Below are 21,559 nucleotides of genomic sequence, written 5' to 3'. Positions count from 1 at the left end.
CATTGAATTGGGGGTGATTGGTTGCTCAGCTCCTTTAATTCACTCAGGACACATCCAGCCAAAGCAGCACTGAGTGGATTCGGCAAAGATCAAGGCTTTGGGGACCCATCACTGGGAAAGCCCAGCCATGCTTCTGGCTTACTCCTGGGCACTCTGATTCACTGCATGACTGTCTTCATTTCCCCGGGATGCTGTAACAAAATTACCACAAACAGAATGGCTTGAAACAAAGGAAATTTATTCTGTCCTAATACTAGAGGCCAGAGTCCAAATCAGATAAACAGATCTGAGGCTCTCGCACTCCCGCCAGAGTCTCAAGGGGAGAACCAGTCCTCACCTGTGCTGGTTTCTGGTAGCACGTGGCCGCATCACTCCAGTCTCTGCCCCCGTCTCCACATTGCCTGCTCCCCTGTGTGTCTCTTATGAGGTCATTAGCTGTTGGATTTAAGGCCCAACCAGATATCATCTTGAGATCTTGCCTCAATTATACCTGCAAAGATCCTTTTTCCAAATAAGATCAAATTTTCTGGTGATTGGGATGTGAACATACCCTTTGGGGAGCCACAATCCAGCCACCACTGTGAGTGACCCACGCGTCATTCCCCTCAGGGCCTAAAGCATCAGGTTCCTAACCGTGCTGAGACACAGATTCCCTTCAGGCCTCAATGCCTGAGAGTGGGTTCCTCAAATCGGCAGTCCTGCTGTCAGCAGGCCTCCTTGTCTTTGAAAGGCCTGTGTGCGTGTCAGACGAGTTGGTGGTTGCCAGCTCTCCCAGGGAAGAGGTAATCCCAGGTCCCCTGTTACTCTAACCTGGCTGTCTCTTTCTGTCCGAAGTCCCTTCTCTGTAAGAATCCAAAGGCCCTTTTCCTCTTAGTTCCTTTGTAAGTAAATGTTCAAGCCAATGTTACCTGACAGCGAAAGAGCTGACAGGCCTGCAAGTACTCCTAGCCTAGTTTCAGAAATCTTTTCTGATCTCCCATCAGACATATTCAGGGCTCTCCTGTGTGAGCATCAACCCTCACAAGCAGCTTCCAGTGTTTCACGAAGCGGTGGCGGCAGCATATAAAGGCAGGAGGCGATCAGACGCTCCCCCTCACATCTTCGCCGTGGCCAGTAATGCCTTTCAGGATATGCTTCACAGTAAGTGTCTGCCCTAGAAAACGAAGGGTAAAAATATCTGATCTAGTTTTTGTCCGTGTCGCTAAGAGGCAGGTAGGCATTGTGAGCGGAGCATGGCCTTTACAGCTGCCTCATCACTTGAGGCCTTGTTTCCTTCCGGATGAAACACGGGGAAAATAGGGCCTACCTCCTAGGGTTATGGGGACGATTAGCTCACATGTCAAATTAAGGGAGATAACGCCTTGAAAGTGCTCAGCCCAGAGTGAGCCCCCTGTAGCTGTCAGCCTTTATTACAAAAAGCACCTGCTAGACTGTTGGACACAAAGAAGTTATTCTGTAGTTATTTTTACACCAGGCTCAATAAAGGCCTTAAAATAGTGATATGTCAACCGTTTGTCATTTATCACTTATACTTGGAGCAAGGAAATGGTGAAGGAATTTGTATGTTCTTATGACTAGCCTACATAGGGTCAAGAGAAAAATCTATTTTATTTTGTACCATTTAAATAGTATCTTTTTTCTAACTGTATACAGAGCAAATCCTTCTCCTGTGTCTGACTTCAAACTGTAACCCAGGAAATTTTGAATAAGTTCATACCATACATAGAAGTTCTAGCAGAAGCATGTTCTGACATTTTCCCTTCTTTTGTAGGTCGAGAGAATCAGTCTATACTCTTCACGTAAGTGCTTGCTTTTACTTTTTGGCCAGCAGTGAGAGTTTCCATCAAAACAGACACCTAGATTTCACTGGATATGAAACATATCCTTCAAACTGCCTTTGAATTGTTCTTCAGATACCAGATACATGCTAGGCAACAGTAAGATACTCAGGAAAGTGTCATAACACGTAAGTCAGTGCTTACCCAGATATGGTGCCCGCTAGGCTGCCCCCACTTTAGAAGATCCTTTAGAACCTGCAGTGCACACGCTGGTCTTAACCATCTTCTTGAGGAAGAGCGCTCCCTGTCCAAAGGATCATTTTCAGAGTTCTCCGGTTGGCTAATTGGGTTGAAAGACTGGAAGTCCAGTGGGTATGACCACTGAACAGAGAACACGCTATTGTGAGCAGCCGGCCTGGGCGGCCAAGCTTCATGGGTTTCATGCCTGCTCGCTCAGCCTGTCACCTGCGTCCTGCTGTGTGTGACCCCGTAGACTGGGGCCCGCCAGGTTCCTCTTTCCACGGAATTTCCCAGGCAAGAACACTGGGGCGGGTTGCCACTTCCCCCTCCAGGAGATTTTCCAACCCCGGATCGAGCCCCGTCTCGTGTCTCCTGCATCGGCAGGTGGACACTTTACCACGGCGCCACCTGGGAAGCCCAGTACGTTAGGTAGTGGGAATTACAGACGGCGCCCGGAGGGGCCAGAAAAGGGAGTGAAGAGGAAGGAAGGAAAGGACTTCACTGAGACCTCGTTGTGTGTTAATCCTGCTGGGAGGAGCTCTGGCTGGCCAGGTGAACTGTCAGCCCAGTGACTGAGGCAGAGACCAGGACTCGAGAGGCAGGGAAATGCTCAAGGTCTTGCGCTTCCTAAGCAATGATGATGCCGCCTCGTGTATTAGGCCATCCGTTGGCTTTAGTCATCCCCAGAAAAGTAATAGGGTCTCAGAACCTTAGAGCCAGAACAGTGGTTAGAGTTCAATCCTTTGCAGAGAGGACAGACCTATTTTTTAGAGTTTCAGACAGATAAAAGCAGGCCTTAAACCTATGATCCTTTGGGCGATGAGGCTATAAATTCACCACGGTGTTCTCCCCACCTCACAAAGCTAGCTGACTGTCAAAGGTAAAACGGGAGTGTAAAACTCAACTTCCTGGTGGAGTGACTGGTCAGTTCTCTTCTGAGGGAGAGGGTTGGACCTGGCCATGTGGTCACAGCCTTCATATGTGACAATCTCTTGAACAGTTGGTAATGAGGAGACCTATCTCTAATTAGCAAAGATACCCTTAACCTTTTTGTTAACGGGACCAGGAGGGGCAGGCTTCTTATTTTCATAAAAGTCTTTGATCTTTCTCTACTCCAGATTTTTTGCTAAGGCTGCATTTCTAACCTAAGATATCCTCCCCCTCCCAACCAATTAAATGTCTGCCTCTCCAAGTTCCCTCTAAAGTTCCACTTTTCCATAAAACTCTCCCTCTTAGTTCATGTGGTTAAAATTATTTATTTTTCATTGCATTTATAATCTGAACCACTTAACTGTCACTGAATTTCTGATCATAGAGGAGAATCTGGTTCTGGAAAGACAGTGAACACCAAACATGTTATCCAGTATTTTGCCACTGTAGCAACCACAGGTGAACCCAAGGAAAAGTTGGTAAGTGTTTTTATGCATATTGGCAGAAAAGGTGAGGTGGCCCTCTCCACTAATGATGGAGGCTCTGCCCTGGCCACTTATGGGAAGAAAGGAGGGGACAATGCCATAGAACAATTAAAACATTACGAAAAGTCTATTTTCCCCATTTTTTCCTCTCAGGAAGATCATCAAGTGCTCTGAACCAATAATCCAAAATCATGAAATTACATAATCTGCTTCAGATCTGCTTCAAGGGGCCTTTATTGGCCTGATCTTTGTTGGTTGGACTCTTTGAGAATTAGGTACTTAAGATCCAAACCATCTTCTGCTCAAACTAAGTTCACCAATGCCCTGAATGGCCACTTTGGGTGTTACTATTTCTTAATCCCTTTAGCTACTGTGAGACGTCAGACTTCCTCACATATGCGCTGAGAGAACTCAGCTTCCTTTACCTCTAACTTCTGGTTCAAATTCCAAACGCTCAGTGGATATACCCTCAACTTTAACCACATTCTAGGTTCTGAAAAACTTTACCTTCTCTCTACTTAAATGTTTTTATACTTGGTAATGTTTGCTTTAGCTTACTGGGTTAACAGGTTGATGGTAATAATCTGAAGATACCTAAATATGAGAGTTGTTCTGTAAAATAAGATTAGATAATGCTGAGCAGAGCTCAAAATCAATGAGCTATTGAGCTGTTGGAGCCTCTCGTCTTTCTTTGCCTGAATTTGTTATTTTGCTTTTCAATTTGATACTGGATGTTTCCTGCTGTTTTTCCAAAATAAAAGTATATCAAAATAGCAATCTAGTCCAATTTTCAAACCTTTGAAAGTTTCTTTTCCAGCTGCCACACTCCTGAATTTGATTAATTTCTTTAGTTATCACTGAATTCTATTATCCACTAGGTATTACTTTATTTTTGTGTACATTTTAGGTTGTTTGGTGTGCATTTGTTTGTCTGGTCTAACCATTGAGCCCTGTGATAATACATAACACAATACATAATACAAAAAATTTTATGAAAAATTTTGTTCATATAACCCAATTACTTAAAGTAAACCCATAATACATGGAATGAACATAGTATTTATAAGTCTATAGATTCTGAAATACTACATGCTATGAAATTCTCCTCATACAAAGAGTATTTGGGGCTCAATGGAAAGTTTAGGCAGTAGTAGTTTAGGTGCTAAGTGGTCATTAAGACTCACTCAATGAGGGAAAAAAAGACTTGCCCGAAGTAGATGACCTACTTTGCCCCATCAGCCTGATCACATAGGATTTAAACTTGAGACTAATAAATACCATTTCAAATCACTTCTTGGTACAAACCTCTAGATTACTTAGGAATAATAGCAAGCAAAGATATAACTGATAATGCCAAGAGTCTGCTGTACTATCTTAGGATAAATTTCTAGGTGTAAGGATTGAATGGGAAGAGAGGAGATTAGCAATGAGTATATGGAATGAAGTTTGGAAATAGGCTAAGGTATTTGTTATTATTTACTTTGGTAAAATATCAGTTTTCTTTTCCTACTCATACCAATGCCAACCAAAAAAAGAAACGTTGCAAGTAAATGACCTCCAACCTATAATCTTAGGGGCATTTCCTCCATCTATTTTTCTATGGTTACCATTCCAAAATAATATTTTATCACCAAATTCAGAAGTGGTTTTTGGCCACTTATTATCAAAACAAGAATGAGATGTGACCTTGGTATGGAGGGCTTGCCACATTACAGAATTCTGCTAAACACTTCATCAGTTGTATTTCTCTTACCTGTATCCAAGGAAACTCTACAAGATCAAATCAAACAAGTGAATCCTGTCTTGGAAGCATTTGGAAATGCCAAAACCCTGAGAAATGACAATTCTTCTCGTTTTGTAAGTAACCAAATTGAGCAGTATATTGGAGTCTTTAATTTTTAGCAAATGGTAAACTTCATGCCTGAGGACACAGATCTGAAAAAAAATTTTTTCCAGAACATCAAAGAAGGTTTTTGATGACTGTGCATAATATTGTTAGAGTCCTCAAAAAATTTTGCTAGCTTCATCATTAATACAATTAAGATGAGTACCTGAGAAGCTTCTACTAGGTGGTCAATTTCAGGAAGAAAATATTTTAATACTTTAAAATTCCTTACCACTCACAGCAGGAAAGCTCACTTGGCAAATTCTAATGATGTTTTATATTTTACTACATTTTACAGATTTGAAAGTAATTTCTCCTTTGTAATTTCTTATACTCCTTGTAAAAGTCATTTTGGTAAGCACTTCCGAATTCACTTACTACAATTATTGTTTCCACTTTTGCCTATGAGCCCCCTGCCCCTGGATATATTTCACTGGGGATTTTTTTGACAGGGGAAAAAAACACTTTTTAAAGTTATTTTTTGGTAACTAACAGTCCCAAGATAAAATGATTTGGGTTAAGGTCACTAATCCATTTTATCCCAAGAAGGAGTGTCAGGGAGCCATTATATAATTTACAAGGAAATTTGTAAAGGGCTTCCTTTTGAGTCTCTAGGCATGATTAAATAATAGCCTCCTGCTTAATTTGACTAATTTCCCTCCAAAAACCTTAGAGCTGCCCTGACCACACTTACATCTGCTTGTGGTATCTGGCTGTGTAGCAGGTGCTAATACTGGTCCAGAAAACAATGGATAGATTTGGGATTTGTCAGAATGTGGTGAGAATTTCTGCTTAAATACGGAAGAATAAAACTGGGCGGCGGGGGAAGGCCAAGAGAGGGAAAAGGGAAAGATGGAAAAGAGGGAGGAGAAAAAGAAGATAAAGAGTAGAATAAAAGGAAGAAAGAAGAGAATATAAGTGGAAAGAAAAATAAATAAGGAAAGAAAGCAATTGAAAAAGACCAAGAACAAGAAAAACATTGGAAGGATGGAAGGAAAGAAAAAGTAGTGAGGCAAATTAAACAAAGATGGATGAATGGAAAGAAGGAAGGAAAGACAGGAGAAAGAAAGAAAGGGGGGATTTAAAAAGATCAAGAAATCCAGGTTAAATTCTTCAGATTAACACTCCATACATGAAGTTGGAGACAAGCAGGACACTGGCCCTGGATAGTTAAGATGCATACCAAAGGAATAATTTCAATGAGCCAGACTCTTGCATCGTCCCATAAATAGAAAAGCACTAAACTCATTAACTTGAGGTGGTCTACTTCCATTGATTGGCAGCATCTTTTGATGTTCTGATTACCTGGTTTTTGTTGCAAAGACTCCTGTATGCCCTAACCTCCCTTACCTCTGTGGAGCAGTCCCTCAGAGCTATCTGAGAGGCTGTCTTCTGGGCTTAAGTCCTCAGCACGTCCACTGAATAAACATAATTCTCAACTTTCAGGTTATGAGTTTTTTCCGGTTGACAGGACATAAATGTACACGTGTGTAAATGCACATACGCATGCAGGGACACCCGTGTACATGTTTGTGTGTGTCGATGCACAAATGTGTGTTTGTGTGTATGGATCCGGTTAGACTGCATTTTTTAACTTGATGGCTTCCTCCCCCGTATGTGGCTGCTCTCCCCTTGCCAGCCTGCATCCTGCTGCGATTCTTTCCTGGCCTGGATTCGCCTCCTCCGGGCCGCCTTCCCTCCTGCGTTGACTCCCTCATCCTGGGGGCCGTAGCCCACTGGACTGCCTCCTCGGCTGCGTCTTGTTGCCTCTGGGCTCTGTAACCTCTGGGCGGACTTTCTGTCCCATCAGATGCTGTCTTATGGCTTTTCATTGACAGGGAAGGAAGGGAGCCTCATCTATCATCATGCCAAGGTGATGTTTTGAAACTTAAGTCCCATCATGTCACTCTTCTGCCTGAAACCTCCCAGTGTCTTCTGAGCAGAGTGAAACCCCGCTCCTTCCTGTGGCCACGTGGCTGACCTCACATGGTGCCTGCTGCCTGCCTGCTCTCAGACTCTGCTTTCCTCTCTGCTTTCTCCTACCTCCTGCACGTCTGCACACCTGGCTTTTCTTCTGATTTCAAAACACACCAACTATTCCCCAGTCAGAGCTGCTGCATTCGCTGCTTACACCTAGCATCTAGAAGATTTGGGGCACACCTACTTTCCCAATGTGGTATCTCCAGGGTCTAGCAGGTTTTCTGGGTCATAGTAGATGCTCAACAAATGTTTGCTGAGTAAATGAAGGAATATACCAAGCAGATATTATTCTTCTCATTTTTAGATAAGAACATAGGTCTGGAGAGATTCTATAATGCACATAAGAATGCACAGCCAAGAGGAGAGGGGAGGGATAAATTACAGGCTTGGGATTAACATATACATGCTATTATATATGAAATAGATAGCCAATAGGGACCTATTGTACAGTGCAGGGAATTATACTGATTGTCTTGTAATGACCTGTAATGGAAAAGAATCTGAAAAAAAGTGTATCTGTATTATATGTAAATTATATATAAATAAATTGTACATATATGAAATTATATATATGTATGTTATATATATAAATTGTACATTTATATATATTAAAACTATACATTTATATATATAAAACTGAATCTCTTTGCACACCTGAAACTAGCACAACACTGTAAATCAGCTACTCTTCAATAAAAAAAAAATTTTTTAAACAAAAGAATACACAGCCAATGATAAGCAGCAGATCTGAGGCTAGACTCTGGGCCCGCTGCCAGTCCTGATGACACTCTGGCTGCCTCTTGACATTAACTGGTGCCATCACACCCCATGTGGAATTATTTTTTTTAACTTTGGAGGAAGTAGTCACTTTGGGAGTGATGTCCATAATGAAACCATTGCAGCTGTGTGGCATGTTAAATAGGAGACTGTGTTCTGTGTTCACTCAGGGCAAGTTCATCAGGATGCACTTTTGTGCCAGAGGCAAGCTGTCATCTGCAGATATCGACATCTGTAAGTAGGCACTGCTCTGTCTGGTCACTTTTCTTCTAAGTTTTGCAAGAACACCTACATTTGAATCTTTAATCATGCCTTATTATGCAGTTTTGCTTGAAAAATCCCGGGTGATTTTCCAGCAGCCTGGAGAGAGGAACTACCACATATTCTATCAGATTCTGTCTGGAAAAAAAGAGCTTCGTGGTAAGTGTATGAATCTGGGGCTGAGTGTCCTTCTGAAGCAAGAGACAGTTGTCAGATTATCAGACCTGGAAAACTACTGTGTAGTGTCTACTGGCCTGTTTAGTGGGACCTCAGTTTATTTATCCTAAAATGTAAGAAACTGACCCAAATATAGACCCAATGTTCTATAATTTTATATGGGTAGAGAGTAAATGGTAACGCTTTCTTTTTTTCAAACACTTTTGGAGGTGGGTAGGATGCCCAGCAGAGGTAAATGAATGTGTGTGTGTGTGCATGTGTGCACACATGTATGTCTGTGTGTGTATAAAAAGCATTAGATAATTTAAGGCCTTAAATGATTAAAATCACTTATCACTTAAGCGGGTAGTAGAGATGAGGCCAGAGGTGGGAGACATTACTATAGTGTGTAGTGGTCAATGGGCGTTCTATATAGAAGGGAGGATTTGGGTTGGGATATGAAGAATGGGAATGGGAACGGGGTTTAACCAGAGTGGTGAGTGGAGGGCATTTCTGGTAGCAGGAATAGTGTACACAATGTCAGGAAAAGTCAAGGCAAAATCAGGGAAGAGAGAGAGCAGGTGAACTATAGGAAAGTGTTTCCATAGCAGACTAGTAGAGATCTTACTTGGATGGTTTCTAAACTCAGGAAGTTGAGGGGGTATTGTGTGCATGTGTGTGAGTAAGTGTGTGGGTGCGGTGTTTTGTGGAGGGGGATGGGGTAATAGGAGGTCATGATCTGTTGATGGCAGCAGCAGTTAAGCTGGAGTGATAGGCAGGATGCTCTGGAGGCAGAAATACTGAGGGAAGCGATTGCAACAGTCCTAGGATAAGACGATGGGACAGCAGTCTAAGGTAGGGGTCCCCAAGCTCCAGGCCTCAGGCTCATGTCTCCTGTCAGATCAGCAGCAGCATTAGATTAAAAATAAAATGCACAATAAATGTAATGCACTTGAGTCATACTGAAACCAACCCCCCAACCTAGTCTGTAGGAAAAAAATCTTCCATGATGGTCACTGGTGCTGAAAAGGTTGGAGACGACTGATCTAAGGCACTGTCTATGGGAATAGAGGGGAAAGGGGGTGGGCTCATGAAAGAATAGAAAAGTTTTAGCAATGATTGAACATAGAAATGAGAATGATGAGTCAAAAATACTCCCAAATTTAGTAATTTGACTAGGATAAAAGAAGTGCCATGAATGGAAATAGAAAAGTAACTTTATAGGGTAAGAGAATGAATTTCATGTATTCATTCAACAAATATTTATTGTGGGGTCACTATGTATACACTTCTTAAAGGATAGGTGATAAGGAAGTAAAACAGGGCCCACAGGTCCTGGCCCTCGTGAGCTTACATTCTAGTATGGAAGACAGTAACAAATAAGTAAACAAAAAATATGTAATTTCAGACAATGGTAGGTCTATAGAGAAAAATAAAGTGGGGGAGGGGATGGAGTGAATTAGGAATTGGTAGGGCAATGAAAGGTTATATTTTATTTAATTTTGATTTTTTGGGGGGCACACCACGCAGCTTGCAGTTCTCTGACCAGGGACTGAAACTGGGTCACAGAGCAGTGAAAGCCTGGAATCCCCACAGGTGGTTATATTTTAGACAGAAGAGTCAGGTAAGGTCTCTGTAAGGAGGCAGTGTTCTGGGAATTCCCTGGCAGTCCAAGGATCAGGACTTGACATCGTCACTGATGTGGCCTGGATTTGGCTCCTAGTCGGGGAACTGAGATCTGGCAAGCTGTGCAGCGAAGCCAGAGGGTGGGGGAGAAGGCTATGCTTTTCTAGACACTTGAATGAGGGAACAAGTAGGCGAAGACTTCCAGGAAGAAGCTTCCTGAGGGAAGAAAGGGCGAGCGCAAAGGCCCTGAGGCAGGAACGCATTGGGTTTATTCTTGGGGTAGCATAACGGCCATTGTTGGGGGCAGAGTGGTGGAGCGGGGTGGGTAACGTAGGGGCAGACAGCTAGGGCCGGGCCAGCAGCACCTCTCATGGCGTGGCAGGGAGTGTATGTCTCCAGGGCTGTGGGCAGTCATTGGAAGGGAAGAATGACAAGGTGATTGGGTTTCAAAGGTGTTGCATCTGCCACTGAGGACAACAGTGCTCCCACAGGAGTGACTGTGGAATGACTGGAGATCCAGGTGGACAAAGTGATGGGGAACAATCCCCCCAGACCGTCCTGCTTAGAGGAAGTCTAGTATGCATCCAGCAGGGTTTTACCTACCTGGTCTCCAACTCCTAAGTGCCCTCAGCAAATAGAGAAAGCTCTACAGACTGGACGGTTATATTTTGCCATGGGAGCAGTTGGTGGTATTAAAGTAGCAGCTGTCCTCCTTACCATCTTCCCTCCACCTCAACCTGGAACAGACTTTTTTTTTTTAGTTTTCCTTTGAGTAGCCCTGCCAGATGACACTCATTTCAATGCAGTGCAGAGCAGCTAACATGTAGGGTCCAGTGTGGGTTCAGCAATGACTGCAAGATTTTTGGGGGCATCTCTGTTTACTAATAGAACTGTCTGAAGACCCTGGGCTGCTATGGGAAATTCCTATCATGAATTCATGAGCTCATGTACTTTGTTGAGTCTGTGGACCGCTGAGATTGATTAGTGTATAAAGGCTGACATCTGGTGGTTCAGGTTGAGTATTGTTGGTTCGCTTGTTGATGCCAGTGATCATTCTTTGGAATATTTAAAAATGTTAAACTGCTTGTATTCATCGCTGCCAAAGAAGAGCTTCTGAGTGTCCTGAGGAGCGACACAAGAGGGTTAGAGCTTAGCAATGTGAGGATTGTGTCCACATTTCCTAAAATATGAGCATTTGTGCATGACAAGAAAATTGGGTGTGGAAAACACCGCAGAGGGTGGAGGCTCTGTGGGCGCAGTGCCTCCTCCCACAGGAGGGGCCAAGGAAACGGAGTGATGTGCCATCCAAAGAGCCAGCCCCATTTTAGCCTCCACTTGGCCTGGAAGAGTCCTTCTCTTTTTTTTTCAGTTGATGCTGATTCTTGTTCCAGGTACAGCTAAAACTCGCTCCCCCAGTTCCCTTAGACACAGCTCCTTAAAATTCTTCTGTTTTTGTTTTTTTTTCCAATGTGAACCATTTTCAAAGACTTTGTTGAGTCTGCTACAGTGTGCTTCTGTTTTGTGTTTTGGTGTTTGGTCTCCAGACATGCAGGTTTTTAGCTCCTGGATCAGGGATTGAATCCCCACCCCTCGCATTGGAAGGGGACGTCTTAACCACTGGACCACTAGAGAAGTCCCCAAATCCTTTAGTTCTTAATGACATCTATATAGCTTGGCCTGCCACTTATCTTCCTTTTTCTCTCCTTTGATTTTTTTCTTTATATTTACTTATTGTGCCCACCCTTGCTATTCAACTGGTGTGTAAACTCCAGAAGGAGAGGTCAGGAAAGAAATCTTTGCCTCTTGGAATCCTTGACACTTCGCCTGATGCCCTGCGGACTCCGTAAAGTGTGTGACATACTAGACAGAGGTGGCAGCCGCCCTTGCTCTGTCTCCTGGGGCCCCGAGTGCTGCTGTGGAAGGGAACGGTCAGCTGCTGGGCCTGCTTTGGAGCTTTTTCCGTTTACCCTCTTTACACATTAGGTCTCTCTTGAGCTAGTGTCATATCTTCACTCCCTTTCCCCCCGCTGGTTATTGGGGGGTGAGAGGTATCTGAACGTTTCCCATCTCCAGAGAATGCTATCCCAATCATAAGCTATGCGAACGGCTTTCTCTGAAGGTAGGTGGTGCACGGCCTTCTCAGCTGTGCATAGGCACTGGGGATCCGGTGAGGATGGGTGACGTCACCTCAGCTGTGCGTAGGCACTGGGGATCCGGTGAGGAGGGGTGACGTCACCTCAGCTGTGCGTAGGCACTGGGGATCCGGTGAGGATGGGTGACGTCACCTCAGCTGGGCATAGGCACTGAGGATCTGGTGAGGATGGGTGACGTCACCTCAGCTGGGCATAGGCACTGGGGATCCGGTGAGGATGGGTGACGTCACCTCAGCTGGGCATAGGCACTGAGGATCCGGTGAGGTGGGTGACGTCACCTCAGCTGTGCGTAGGCACTGGGGATCCGGTGAGGATGGGTGACGTCACCTCAGCTGGGCGTAGGCACTGGGGGTCCGGTGAGGATGGGTGACGTCACCTCAGCTGGGCGTAGGCACTGGGGATCCGGTGAGGAGGGGTGACGTCACCTCAGCTGTGCGTAGGCACTGGGGATCCGGTGAGGATGGGTGACGTCACCTCAGCTGGGCGTAGGCACTGGGGATCCGGTGAGGATGGGTGACGTCACCTCAGCTGTGCGTAGGCACTGGGGATCCGGTGAGGATGGGTGACGTCACCTCAGCTGTGCGTAGGCACTGGGGATCCGGTGAGGATGGGTGACGTCACCTCAGCTGTGCGTAGGCACTGGGGATCCGGTGAGGATGGGTGACGTCACCTCAGCTGGGCATAGGCACTGAGGATCCGGTGAGGATGGGTGACGTCACCTCAGCTGGGCGTAGGCACTGGGGGTCCGGTGAGGATGGGTGACGTCACCTCAGCTGGGCATAGGCACTGGGGATCTGGTGAGGATGGGTGACGTCACCTCAGCTGTGCATAGGCACTGGGGATCCGGTGAGGATGGGTGACGTCACCTCAGCTGGGCATAGGCACTGGGGATCCGGTGAGGATGGGTGACGTCACCTCAGCTGGGCATAGGCACTGAGGATCCGGTGATGATGGGCGACGTCACAGAGGCAGCAGCCAGGGAACTCTGCTCCTAAGGTGATAAACTTCTTTTGGCCCGCTGTCAGTTTCACTGCTTTTCATAGTAAACACAGCCTTGGAGAACATTCAGCCATTCTGAAAGTAAAGTGTAACGTTAGGACGACATGTGAAACAATGCCTTGCATGATAAAACACTCACTCCGAATGGGTTCTAGGCATCTCCAACTGGCCAGTGGGCTCTAGAAATGAACTGTTGACACCTATACTTTTTGAAATTGTAAAGCAATTAACGTTTACAGTTAGCATCCTCTCTTCCATTCTCTCTCTGCTCCCCACCTCACCGCCCTCCCACCTCTGTCCTCCACATGCCCACAGCCTGGTCACCAATCTTCTCTATGGGACCTTTCTGGCCTAGACAGTATCTCTGACTCAAGAGTGTCTCATGAAATGCATATACTTTTTTTTCATTCTCTCAAGGCCATTTCTCGTGGTAGAAATGAAATTAAATAAAGGAATCCCTGTTTACATAATACTCTTCTGAGAAAACCTCAATCCTCCACCCAATTAAAATTTATTGCTGCTTGAAAAGAAGTTTTGATAAGGCCCAGTGGGGAGGATGTTTGAGCTAAAGGCCTTTTAGGGTTCCTCAAACACTCTTGCTTCTCTAGAGCGGCCACCTCCTGCCGAGGGCAGCTGCCCCAGGGAACGGTTACGCCAGTGCGGCAGCCGTATTTCTGGTTGTTAAGGAGATAGAGGAAAAGCCCATTGGGCGTGCTAAATGACTTCTAGAAATGATGCTTCCGGAAGAGGGAGGTTGAGGGAGAACTCACAAACAGCACTTGGGCCCCACATTCTGGCTGACTTTCCTCCACCTCCGGAGGTCCTCCAGTCCTCAGGCACACAGCGCTCTTGCCCTCTGCGGCGGCTCCCTCTGTGCTTGTCCAGTGTTGAGCTCGCTCAGAAGAAAGACCCTCCTTCTGCCTACAACAAAGGAGGAAATGCAGTCCTGTCATAGCCGCTCACACAGGTTGGAGCAGTGGGTGGCATAGTCCAGCAGAAGCACTAAGGACTGTGTTCTAAATTCAGTTTATCATTGATTTGACCCTGGGCAATTAGTATGCCTTTCTAGCCTTTTATTTTCCTTATATTTAACATGGAGAAAACAATGTCAGATATAGCACATTTGATCATCATGACTAGGATGAAATGATAAAAAAATGATATAATAAACAGTAAAATAAAAATTCTGTAAAAGGTGGATCTAGAATGATCTGAAAGGTAATCTTGGCAAAGCAATTTTGGAAAGTAGATTTTGTTTTTAATGTCTGCCAACTAAAACATGCCTCCACCCAAAAATACAGCATTTTCTGTACAGTTTAGGTATATGATTCCTCTAGCCTCCTTGAGGGAAAGGGCTATTTCAGTTTTGTATCCTTCCCTCCTCCCATAGCATATGCCTACAGTAGAGAAAATAGGTTAAATAAATGCTTTGATTTGAAAGACATGGAGATGATGTCTGCACTTGAGCTGGCTGAAGGGACAAGGCATTGTGGCACCCACGTGTTTGGCCTGGGTGTGTTGGTGACATTCACTTGCATAAGGAACCAGGAACCACAGAAGAATAGCTTTAGGGCAGACACAGTAAACATCATTGAGTCAGCTGTGGTAATGCTGGGTTTGAGCTACCTGTGGCCATTCACCTTGAAATGTCTAACAGGAAGTTGGAGACCTAGGTCTGGAGCTCAGAAAATATAGGTTTGAGGGTCATCAGTAAAGTCATGAAGGAATCTTGCATAAAATACAGAGAGAGTCTTGATAGCATACAGTCAGGACAGTATTTGATACCCTTGATGACTCCCTCTTCCTGAAAATCTTCCCCCTTGGCCTCCAATGTACTGCCCTCTTCTATTTCTCTCCTAAACCTCTGGGCACTGTTCAGCAGGTTTCTCTCTTTCATCCAGCACACGAGTTTAGAGGGCCCTGGGGCTCAGTCCTTGGCTCTGTCTTGTGGTGATAGATCATCTAGACCGACTTTAAAGATCCTTTCTATCTGATGGCTTGCAAAGTTTGATCCTAAGTCTAGACTTTTCTTTAGTATTCCAGACTCACAGATAACAGACTTTTTTATGTCTCCACTTGGATGTTTGATAGGCGTCTCAAACTTACATGCCTACAACCTAATTCCTAAACCCCACCCCACCAGACCTGTTCCCCCACAGTGTTTAGTAGCTCATCTGAAGGCATCTCCATCCTTCTGCTTGCCTGGGCACAAACCCTTGGAGTTATTCTTGATCAGAATTTTCTCCCGCTTTGTTCTCATTTGTTTCATCAGCAATCCTGTTGACTCTACTCCATTCAAAATCCAATCTCTGGCTGCTTCTTATGACGTCTGCTCTTACCCCAAAGCCAAGTACCATTTTCTCCCTCCTGAATTAACTCTTTCTTGTTACCCCTGATTCCACCCTCTTCCTCTGTCTTTAACCACAGCCACAGTAAATTAAAAAAAAAAAATCAGATGATGTCACTCTTCTGCTCGAAAACCTCTTGTGGCTCCTATCTCACATACAGCAGAAATGCCCAAATCCTCACTGTGGCCTGTGAGGCACTGTAATCTGGCCTCTGGATGCTTCTTGGACCTCATGGCCTACTCTTTCTTTTATCAACCTTAGTCACTCAAAATGCCAGGCAAGAACCCCACCTCAAGGCCTTTTCATTTGCTTTTTTTCTTTCTAGAAATTTCTTCCCGTACTTACTTATGACTCTCTCCTGTAACTCTCTTTATGCAAATGTCACCTTATGGAGGCCTTCTCTGATCACTGGGTTAAAAATGGAAACTCTGCATATCCAAGATTTTTTATTCCTTTTCCCTTTTATTTTTCTCCTTAGCACTTACTACTGTTTTACATGTCATATTTTTACTCATTTATTTTTAATTCTGTCTTCTGTTGGAATATAAGCTTTATGAGGGCAGGAATGAGATTTTTTTTTCACTGATGTATCCATAAAACTTACAATAATTCCTGGCATATTATTGCATCTCTAATAAATATTGATATAAAGTGAGGCATGAGGAATAATATAAGGAGATTCCTGAGAAGTATTAACCTTTAAGGGACATTTAAATCTCCATTGAAATAAATATTTTTAAAAATTATTATGAATTATATTTCTATTTAAAATATGTATTATACTTGGATTTTGCCTGATTTCTTTTGGGTTGGCCCAGTTACTTTGATCAAGTAGCTTTATTGAAGTATTATTGACAAAAGTGAAAGCATTGACATGTGTGTCTATGAGGTGAAACCATCATCACAATTGAGATAATGCATATATCCATTCAAAAGTTTTCCGATCTCTTGAAATCCTTCCCTCCTGCCCCTTCTCACTCCTTCAAGCCCTCCTCTCCCAACCCAGTCCCTAGGCAACCACTAATGTGCTTTGTCATGACAAATTAGTTACTGTTTCTAGAATTTTATAAGATGGAATCCTGCAGTGGATACTCTTTTGTCTGGCTTATTTCACTCAGCAAATTATTTTGAAATGCTTCCATGCTGTAGCACATGTTCATAGTGTATCCTTTTGTTTGCTGAAGAATAATTAATGATGGACATTTGGATTGTTTCCAAATAGAGCATTTGGAACATTCACAGAGTCCAATTTCTTTGTTTCTGAGTTCAGGATAATAGAACTTCACTTCACCGAGTGCTAAACAGAAAACTCAGATGGGCTGTATAAAACTTCACTGAGAGCGAGGGTCAGGCTTTAAGAGGTTAATGTGATTTGGCCAAGTTGACTGCTGACACGCTGCTGATGGCCTGCCTTGGCTTCAGCCTGCATTATGTTTCCTGACTAGGTGAATCATGTCAGGAGTCTTAGACATATCAGAGGTGCAGCAGTGAACACACTAGCTGATTTATGGATCCCTTGAAAGACGGACTCAGCCTCCTAATAGGGAGGACATGGTGTGACAGGGTTGTACTCTAATGTTCCCTGGGTTTTGACCCCAGTTTCTGCCTGCTGCCTAGCTTTTGAAGCTCAGGCCTGTTATAATTTTACAAACCATTTTTTGTTGTTGTTGTTCTCTGGCCCTCAACCACATATCTAGGCCAAATTCCTGTTTTCAAAGTTTTGCCAACACGCATTATCTGTTTGTTTTTTTTTTCACACCAATTCAAGTGGCTGCAATTGAATCTGCTTTCCGATTTGGCCTGTCTGGTCTTCTCTTGGGAGGCATTAGCACATGACTGACAAGTTAATAGAGGGCAGAAATTGATTGCAGAGGTTTAGGTATAGAATATGGATTTTATTTTGGCTTGTTTACAAGTATGCTGTAAGCCGTAAGAGTAAACTGTGAATATTTGTCAATTATTTTCTGAAGGCTTGTGGATTTCTGTAAGCTGTTTAACTGATGGTTTTCCCACTGCAGATGCGTGCCTGGTGTCTGAAAATCCCTCTGACTTTCACTTTTGCTCTCATGGAGCAGTTGCTGTGGAGAGCTCAGATGATGCCGAAGAACTGCTGGCCACGGATGTAAGGCTTATTATTTATCAGAGCAAAGTCTGGTAATGACAGTGAGACATGGAAGAAAGCATCTTAGATCTCCTCTCTTCTGAAGGGCCCTGGAGAAGTGACCTTCCTTCCCCTAGGGGCGGAGAGTGGAAGGAGCCCCTATAGGACTGCTTCTGTCCAGAGTTTTATACGTATTTATTTTGTCAGTATAGTAACTTTGATACGTATAGAAAAGTAGGAAGATGCTTCAATGCAATGATAGCCACTCTTTTCAGTCTTTTATTTTTTTTCTCTTTGGGATTGCTGTTATGTAGTTGTTTGGGTGTTTTTTTAAATCAAGGATCATAATCATTCTACATATGCTATTTGATATATCGTTTGCTTTTTGATTAATGTTTAGCATTTTCAGTGTTATTACAAACTCTTCATAAACATTTAATGGATACTTAATATTTTATCAGACATTTGTTCTACAGTTTACTTAACCATTCTTCTATTGTTAGACTCAAGATTGAGGGTTTTTTTCCTCTACTATGGTGAATATCTTTGTAGGTGATCACATTCCTGTATATCAGATTCATCTTATGCTAGATTTCTGAGAGGTAGGATTATGAAATTTTTAAGTCTCCCGATACATATTCTAAATTAACTACTAGAAGGATTACCAATTTCCACCCTCCTGGAGTGTGTGAGAACACACTTCTTACCATGTGCAGTGGCTTCTTAGGGTGCTGTTCTTTGGTGAGATAGCTCTTCTTTTCTTAAATACTTCCTTTTGCCAGTCTTTAAAATGAATCTGGAATAAATCTGGGAGAACATATGTGATCCCAGAAATAAGCAACCCATCAGATATGGTGCTACTTTATCCCATAACCATGAAAGGCAAAATAATTGAGCTCATGTAGCCAGTTAATGATAGATTATTGAAGGGAGGAGAGAGGAGCAGGAGAGGAGAAGGCATCTCAGGAGAGTTCTAAAACTACTGAGTTAAACAAGGCAAGTCACATGCCTTCCTAATTCTCTCTTAAAGGGATGAGCAATCTGCAGGTGACAAAGCGCCAACAGGGCGCTTTGAAACCAGTTTGCATCGGCGTGAACAGAACTGTCCCGCTCAGGGCTGGGCGGTCCGTCTCCTTCCCTCCGGCAGGCAGCCCGAGGCCCGCAGGTGGAGGGAGGTGTGACACGGCGGAGGTGAGGTGCTCACTGCAGCCATCCGCTTCTCTTTTTACAGCAAGCCATGGACATCTTGGGCTTTCTTCCTGATGAGAAGTATGGATCTTATAAACTCACTGGAGCCATCCTGCACTTTGGAAACATGAAATTTAAGCAGAAACCCAGAGAAGAGCAAGTGGAAGCAGATGGCACAGAAAGTAAGGATTACTTTTGAAAACGGCATATAGGCTCTTCAAATCCCGGACCCTAGGCCTACTCCCTTTTCTTGCAGTTAACTCACCTCTTGGTTTTTAGGAAATGTTGAAATTAATCAGTTATTTCCTTCAACTGATGCCCCCTAAATATTTTATCTTTCAATCACCATTTCTTTGTAGAATCCTTGTATCTCAGAATAAGACACATTCCTTAATTAATTATTGATGATGCCAGTCAATTTGCTAAACTTGGGTGATAATAGGCTTGACTAAGGTACAGTGTGCCTTCAGCATAGACTCTAGAGAAAAACAGAAAAAGGGGCAAATCACTATGAGATGTATGAAGCGACATAATGAAGGTACAAAGAAAGATTTTTAGGATTCCAAAGCTGGAATGTTCACTGAGTTGAAAACAAAACTCTGCTTTTTATTCACATTATAAAAATTTATAGTCACGCCTGCTTACCAAAGAGGTCTATAATGAATGATCTGTCTAGAATGATCATTAAAATAGAAAATCACAATTATGAAAAGAAGGAATCATAGTGATAATGACTTCATTTAATAAAATTCCTGGCATCTGAAACAAAAAGAGAACAGAACATTCACTCAAATCTTTCAACAAATATTTTTTAAAATTTTGTATTTTCAATGGTAGTAAAATATACACAACATAAAATCTTACCCGTTTTTAAGTGTTCACATCAGTGGCATTAAGTCCTTTACACTGTTGTGCAGCCATCATTGCTACTAATCTCCAGAACTCTTTTGTCACCCCAAACTGAAACTTGGTATAAAGCAGTAACTCCCTATTACTCCCTTCCCCTGGCCCCTAGGAAGCATTATTTTGCTTTCTGCCTCTATGAATTTGACTATCATGCATACATAATATTATGTGCACATAAATATTATGCATAACATTTAATATTATGCATAATAAATAAATATGCATAATGCTATGCACACATAAATGGAATCATACAATGTTTGTCCTTTTGTGTCTGGTCTGTTTCACTTAGCATAATGTCTTCAGGACATGTTGCAGTAAGTGTCAGAATTTCATCCCTTTTTAAAGGCCAAATAATATTCCATCACATGTATATGCTACTTTTTGTTTCCTGTTCATTTGCAGACACGTGAGTTGCTTCTACTTTTCACTACAGAGCAATGCTGCTGTTAACATTAGCGTTCACATATCTGTTTGAGCCTGTGTATTCTGTTCTTTTGTGTCTATGCCCAGAAGTAGAATTGCTGGATTAAATGATAATTCTATGTTTAGTCTTTTGAGGAACCTCCACACTGTTTTTCTATGGCAGCAGCACCATTTCACACTCCCAACAGCGATGCACAAGGGTTCCAATTTTTCCACATCCTCAACACCACTTGTTTGTTCAGTGTCTTTTTGATAAGAGCCATCTGTGTGGGGACACGGTGCTATCTCAGTTGTGCTTTTATTTGCATTTCCCTAATGATTAGTGATGTTGAGTACCTTTCAGGGATTAACTAGACATTTGTATATCTTCTTTGGAGAAATACCTATTCAATTCCTTTGCCTGTTTTTGGATTGGGTTATTTGTTTTTCTGTTGTTTCACAGATAGTTTTTGAGGCCAGTGCTAGAGATATACCTGTGAACAAGATATCATCTCTGTCCTGACTGTTTAGTGTGGGAGGTAGACAATATATACATAAATGGACAAATACACGCATGAAATCAGAATGAAAAAGCAGAATAAGAGAATAAAGAGTAATAGGAATTGAAGGTTTTCGTTGCTAGGGTGGCCAAAAAGCCGGCTTAGAGACAAGGATGCGGGAGCTTGGACGAGGATGCAGTGAGAGATGTTTTCTGTTGCTGTTCTTCAGTTATTCAGTTGTGCCGATTGTTAGCACAATATATGCATTGTTCCAACATATTAATATATACTTTCATGGACTCTTGTTGGCTTTTTTTGTTATTTTTGTCATCGTTGTTGTTTTTTTTTTGCTTTTTCCATGCTTTCAAACAAAGTTTTAAAAATTGTCTTTAATACAAAAGCAGGATACAGTTATCAAGCATAAGATACAGATAAGCAGATGAAGCAAGTCGTCTCATCCAGTCTCCATGGTGGTTCCTTCTAAGCCTCCTTACTGGTGTCTCCTCATCTTCCTTCCTTCTAACTGCTCCAGAGGCGCTGGTCTCGACCCTTTTCTCTGCTCATTTTTTAGCTGATGATCTCAAACTCGACTTGGATAGAACTGAATTCTCCACCTCTTCCTGCCCCTGCTACCAACTCTTCATTTCTCAGTCTTCTTACTAAACGTCACCTGGACTCCCCCAGTTGCCCTGACTCAAATCATGGGTAGCTTAGAGTCATCCTGAACTCCTCTCTTTTTTATTGTCTCTACCTTTAAACATACGTAAAACCATCCACAACTATCATGGTCACTGCCAGCCCCTAGCCTACGCCTCCATTTCCCACCAGAAAACCCAGTAGC

General features: G+C 43.1%; 1 protein-coding gene across 2 annotated transcripts in view; it reads left to right on the top strand.

Moving 5' to 3' along the window:
• The window catches only part of MYH15 (myosin heavy chain 15), a 145,816-nt gene that overhangs the window by 14,597 nt on the left and 109,660 nt on the right, over positions 1-21,559 (top strand). For both annotated transcript variants that reach the window (XM_043893127.1, XM_043893126.1), the window contains exons 4-11: positions 984-1,140; positions 1,772-1,799; positions 3,334-3,427; positions 5,198-5,290; positions 8,246-8,309; positions 8,400-8,495; positions 17,637-17,740; positions 18,951-19,089. In XM_043893127.1, the coding sequence (XP_043749062.1) occupies positions 984-1,140; positions 1,772-1,799; positions 3,334-3,427; positions 5,198-5,290; positions 8,246-8,309; positions 8,400-8,495; positions 17,637-17,740; positions 18,951-19,089 (775 nt within the window). The remainder of the gene's footprint in view (positions 1-983; positions 1,141-1,771; positions 1,800-3,333; positions 3,428-5,197; positions 5,291-8,245; positions 8,310-8,399; positions 8,496-17,636; positions 17,741-18,950; positions 19,090-21,559) is intronic.

Source organism: Cervus elaphus, chromosome 31, assembly GCF_910594005.1.
Source record: "Cervus elaphus chromosome 31, mCerEla1.1, whole genome shotgun sequence".
Classification (NCBI taxonomy): domain Eukaryota; kingdom Metazoa; phylum Chordata; class Mammalia; order Artiodactyla; family Cervidae; genus Cervus; species Cervus elaphus.
Note: the sequence above shows the minus strand (reverse complement) of the source record. Positions and strands in the feature narration are given on the sequence as shown.